Genomic DNA, 6,184 nt, shown 5'->3' with positions numbered 1-6,184 from the left:
GATGGGAATTAATTCCTGCTTACCTTTTCCACACACCCGCCAAACGTTTGTCTTCTCAACACGCTGTGTTCTCTTCTTGCAATATCTTCTCGCGATGTTTGCTTTGATATTTCCGGTTTTGATAGTGACACGATTTCATTGGTTTATCTCAACATGATTAAATCTAATACATGTTAAGTTGTTGAATTTCATTACAACATAATTTATTCATTTTTATCTTGGAAACATGAAATTATTATGTACAAAACACATATTACATTTTAGTACATGGAACAGGTATCCAGGTTTATTATTTTAAGTGAGGGAGGCGTCCTGGTGGCATCATTACTAGATGGCGAAACCACCTCAACTGACTCCTTTCCACGTAAAGAAGTAGCGGTTTTACTCTTGAGTTTCTCATGGATGACTGAGCTTCTCATCTTATCTCTAATTGAAAAGCCAGCTACCCTTCTGAGAAAACCCATTTTGGCCGCTTGTATTCGCGGTTTTGTTCTTTTGGCAAAGCTCTCATGACCCAATGCTCATGACCATAGTTGGGGGTTGGAACAAAGATTGACCGGTAGATTGAGAGCTTTGCCTTTTGGCCCAACTCTCTTTTTGTCACAACAGTGCGGTAAAGTGTCCCCGCTGCTCCGATTCTCCTGCCAACCTCACGTTCCAACATTCTATCACTCGTAAACAAGACCCCGAGATACTTAAACTCCTTCACTTGGGGTAACACTTCGCTCCCTACCTGGAGTAGACAATCCATCGGTTTCCTACTGAGAACCATGGCCACAGATTTTGAAATGCCGATCCTCATCCATGCTGTTCCACACTCAGCTGCAAACCGATCCAGGAAGCACTGCAGGTCCCTTTTGATCTAAAATCATTACGTAGCCTGATCGCACTGTTGGGGTTTGTACCATAAAAAAGGCTTTACCATGGGCTGGTAAACTCCTCTAAGCCATTTTTAGCATGTTAGTTACTTTTTTGTCGATGGCATGGCAGCGGGCTTTTAAGGCTTGGTAGGAACTTTGGCAGATGATTATACCAGATGGCATTTATATATCATTCTATACGAACTATGTGAGCCCTGTTTCAGTGGAAAACCTACATAGAACTGATCCACCAGCTCATTTATCCGAGTGAACTTGGGGGGCTTGTGGTGTCTCCCGAACCGCAAAGAGAACGTATGTGGGAGTTAATTCCAGTTACGACTCTTCCTGCCCTGCGTTTTTGGTCATGGTAAAAGGCCTCTTCCACTGTAAAGACTGTTGCTTTGTCACAGGGTCATACCTATACACCCAAGTTTTGTCCGTGGTAATGATCCTTGACATGAAGGACAGGTTATCCATGGCTAATGATTTTGATATTAATTGAGGATTGAGCTTATCAAAGTTCTTCCTGACGTTTCAGTGAAGACCACAAACAACCCTATTGCAGCATCACTGTAAACTTGTGGCAGATTTGCCCTGTTTAATGCAAAATTTTACATTCACTCTTTGTTCTAATTTGCTGTGTGATTAAAAGAGCAAACAGAAAATCCAGAATGATTCAATAATCAAAATAACACCAGTTGTATAACTAACGAATCAATAGGGAAATCTGACATGGCATAAATGAGTATGAGTGTATTGTATAAGTCAGTGTGCAAAGCTGATTGAGTTGAAAAACAGAAATTATGATGTTAGTATTTATACTTATTTATGTGCCATGAAGTGGAATAACAGAAGGATTAAACTAACAAAAAAATGAATAAGAGGATTATGTAGTCACAAAGTAGATGTTCTTAACTTTATGTGTTTCAATAAATATAAGATATGATGATAATGAATGGTGATTAACCTAATGTTTATGAATAATTAATAAAATAATGAATAAAAGTGATCATACATAATGCCTAATTTACATTTTATCGAATTGCCATTTTTTAAATACCTAAACAACTGGTGAGACTGTGTGGCTAAATGTTCAACAAATGTATGCAGAGCCCCTAAAACATACAATTAAAATGCACGAACAGTTTGTTGGGAGTGGTTGAGGTTTTAAATTTGACTAAATTTAGAAGGACACATTTTCCAGACTGACTTATTTTTTGGTTGAATTTGGACAATATGTGATGATTTTATTGGGTACAAAACTAATTCAAGAAATAACACTGATTAACGAAGAGTCTGTTTGAAATATTTGTAGTGTTATAGTTAACTTAATGCATTTTCTAAACCATGGGTAAAACAAAGCATAAATAACTGGATTAATGGTGGAGTTAAGATAAAGCAAAATCAAAACTTTTTGAATTGTTTCTAACTGTAATACAATAACATCACCCAATGAAGTGTAAATAAAATATGGGAGTAAACACACCAGAAACACAGACACTAAAATGCCGAGGACTTTAGCTGCTTTTCTTTCAGATTTCATTGAGTGTGAGTTGATTTTCTGTGTTTTAAAACGTGAGTTATTATTAAGTTCTCTGATAGCAGTGGCATGTTTCTTAGCAATCACAAAAACTAGAGTATACAATATGATTATGACAGAAAGTGGAAATATGAAGGTTACTACAAGGTCAATTGCAAGGGACAACTCATTCATTAAGAGAAAACACTCACCAGGACACATTACAGAATTTGCAAAGCTCTCACTGAAATAATAGAGTGATGTGTTATACAGCAGACACAAACACCAGTTAAAATAAACCACGATGCACATACTCTTTGTAGAGATTGTGTTTGTGTAGAAAAAAGGGTTTGAGAGAGCCAAATACCGATCCACAGCAATTAAAGCAACATTGTAGATGGACAGATTTGCAAGAATAAAAGAAGTGGTCAGCAGACAGATGCAGTAACGTTTATCGAAAATCCAGCATGACTCGATCGTCCAAATTAACACCGGAGGCATCACTAAAGCACCCACGAGGAAATCTGACACCGCCAGAGAGAGCACAAGAATATTCGTTGGTGTTTGAAGCTGCTTGAAATGAAAAACAGATATGATGATCAGCATATTTCCACACACTGTTAGAAGAACCACAGCAGCTGAACACACATAGAGTAAGATATAAACTGGTGATGCATCTCGCTCTGGACAGGAGAAATGCACACAGCGATTAAATTGGTTAAATTCGGTCAGATTCATGAATTTAGTGTTTATGCCAACAGCTTAATGAATAAACTCATGCAAATGTATGATAAAATAGTTACTGAATGGGTATCTTACAGGTTTTTATAGTTTAGAACATGATCCCACCCCAAATTTTGATTGACACTTTGGTTCATATAATGACATCTTTTTGTAAAACAATTATAATAAAAAAGTGCCTTTTTTACTACTACTACTACTACTACTAATAATAATAATAATAATAATAATAATAATTATTATTATTATTATTATTATTATTATTATAAAATTTGTGCCAAGTTGTTGTTGTTTTTAATTTATGGCAAAAAAAATAATCAATCACAAGGCCAAAAACCAGTTACAATAGAGAGTAACGTTCCCTGGTTGTACAACAGTTGTAAGCATCCACAAATTCACTCATATAGTATATGTCAAATTTTTCCCTTTCCTCCTCATCTATTGTCTGCAGCATTGAAAAAAGGCGTGATTAAACATTTTAGCTGGGTTCCCTTGTGGATGATATGGGGGTGATTTTGAATAAATAAGTGATTCTCAAATTCTTTAACTTGATCATGGTGTATTTTAGCCATGCAAAGTCAATAAACTTGTCTTAGTTTTGGCTGATTTGTTACTGGTTGGGTAGACTTGGGCAGACTTAGTTAAGTTGCCAATTATCCCTAAAATAAACTTCACGCCTGCTTTCCTCAAGGTCAAAATAGTTCATACAAATAATTTTAAATGTTGCAGTTGCAGATACATGACCCAAATGAAGATAGGCACTCAGTGATGTGCAGTTTGTTATGTGGTGCAAGTTAGAAAAATTATTATTACATCGCATCATGCGATGTTATTAAGTTTTATCAGAGTCCTTAAATAGGGCTTCTAAAACAGTGAATTAAATAGGAGGCAATTACCGACTCTGATGTCGACTTAACTTCCCACTCCCTAGCTGTATGAATGTGAGCCAGAGAGGTGCAATGCATTTATCCTGCAGTGCTCACTTATATTCGTGCTGCAGCCTCCCAGTTTTCAGAAAGGGTAATGGTTAAGTCTCTGCTTACAGACGGACCACTAGAGTGGGCCACTGCAATGTGTCAGCACATCCTCTTTAAGCATGCCAGCCTAAGTGCTTTTGTTGTCGCACTTAGGGCTACATTGCACCATCCGCACACGGCAAGCAATGTAGTGTTTCCTCTTCTTTCCATTCATCAATGAGGGCGATTCATAGCTGATTACACAGTCGAGGATTCTAACCGGACTGCCAGCTAAGGGTGAAATGATGCTGCCCTTATGTCCATGTATATTTAAGGAATCTTCAAGCGGTTAAAGGATGAGCTTGCCATATCTGATCTTCAACAGGATCTGGAGGAATTATAGGGGCTAGCCATCTGGTTGGATAACAGCCCATGTGAGTGTCATGCTGGATGCACAAGAAACTCCAGACTGGGAACAGCTCCTCCACCCCACAAACACCACTCTGAGTGCCCAGCCAGTTGATCCCCCGGCTATGGATGCAAAGCCTCACCTTTGACCATGGAACTAGCGCCAGAGGCTTCCCATCTTGCCCATGATGTAAAGCCTGTGTCAAAGCTGAAAGACATGGTAGTGACCATTCAGCCAGGCATTGCCAGGTTATAAGTATATATTGTTTTTTTCAATGCATTAATCCATGCTGCTTGCTTCTTTCCTGAAGGTCATGTACTGGAGATGGCTACTTGACTTCTTTCCCATTGTGCAAAAATATTAAAATGTTTAATTAAAATCATTAAAAATTATTTATGTGAAGTCTGTTTGGAATATTTGGAAAGTTATTAATTAATTTAAAGGATTTTTAAAGCATGGGTTAAAAGGAGCTTATTCAATTGAATTAATTGTGAAATTAAGATAAAGCACACTTAAAACGTTCTGAAATATTCCTAACTGTAGTTCAATAACACCATCTAACAAACTATAAATGAATTATGGAAGTAAACACACCAGAAACACAGACACTAAAATGCTAAGGACTTGTTTTTTCTTACATTTCATAGAGTATTATTGTAGTAGTATTGTAGTATGGAGTAGTAGAAGGTGATTTTCTGTGTTTTAGGCCGTATATGATTATTATGCTTTCTGATAGCAGTGGCATGTTTTTAGCAATCACAAAAACCAGAGTATACAATATAATTATGACAGAAAGTAGAAATATAAATGATACTACAGGATCAGGAACTGATTAAACTTCATTTAAAATATTGAAACATTCTCCAGGACACATTGCAGAAGTTTCAATGAAATTTCCATTGAAATAATAGATTGCGCCATTATTTCCCAGACGAACACAGCAGTTTTCTTAACCATGTTGCACATTATTTTTGTAGAAACTGTGTTTGTGTAAATAAATAGGCCAGTCACCGATTGAGAGAGATTAGAGCAATATTTTAGATAGATACAATTAATAAAACATCAGCATTTAAACATACACCTGTGCAGAAACCTCTTCCACAGATCCAGCATGACTCAGTAGTCCAGTTCAACGTTGGTGGCATCAGTAAAAGATCAACAAGTAAATCTGACACAGCCAGATTTACTTGTTGGTATTTTAGCATATTTATAGGTGTGTGAAGCTGCTTGAAGTGCAGAACAGAAATAATGGTCAGCTAATTTTCAGACACTGCTAGTAGAACCACATCATCTGAACCCATGTACCGAAAGATATAACCTGCAGGAGATACAGTTCTCTCTGGACAGGAGAAATGCATGAAGTGATCTGGTTATACTCTATCAGGTTCAGAAAAACAGAGGCTCTCTAATATCACATGTAAAATTTTATGCCAACAATGTAAATTTGTAATGCATCATAAAACACAAACAAATGACTTATGACTCTAGCAGCTCTGTGTTTTTATAATTGAATGTAAAATGGATCATGCCCCCATGTTTAAGTAACTGCATTCTGCATAGTAGGTGTACTGGATCAATAGCCATGAAAAGCAATTATTTGTGTATGCACTCGGGCAATCAAATATCAATACAACTAACGGTTTATATTGCAAATGAACAAAGCATCAGAAAGGATAATGGAATTTCCACATAAGTAAAA

At 36.8% G+C, this 6,184-nt stretch overlaps 1 protein-coding gene across 1 annotated transcript; it reads right to left on the bottom strand.

Moving 5' to 3' along the window:
* Positions 1-2,127: 2,127 nt before the first annotated feature.
* LOC128516263 (trace amine-associated receptor 13c-like) lies at positions 2,128-3,117 on the bottom strand. Its single transcript, XM_053490546.1, has one exon. The coding sequence runs from the start codon at positions 3,115-3,117 to the stop codon at positions 2,128-2,130; it is 990 nt and encodes a 329-aa protein (XP_053346521.1).
* Between the last annotated feature and the right edge of the window lie 3,067 nt (positions 3,118-6,184).

Source organism: Clarias gariepinus, chromosome 2 (assembly GCF_024256425.1).
Source record: "Clarias gariepinus isolate MV-2021 ecotype Netherlands chromosome 2, CGAR_prim_01v2, whole genome shotgun sequence".
NCBI classification, from domain to species: domain Eukaryota; kingdom Metazoa; phylum Chordata; class Actinopteri; order Siluriformes; family Clariidae; genus Clarias; species Clarias gariepinus.
Note: the sequence above shows the minus strand (reverse complement) of the source record. Positions and strands in the feature narration are given on the sequence as shown.

Excerpts from the sequence above, each read along its gene's own strand:
- LOC128516263 (XM_053490546.1), bottom strand. The coding sequence starts at position 3,117 with ATGAATCTGACCGAATTTAACCAATTTAATCGCTGTGTGCATTTCTCC.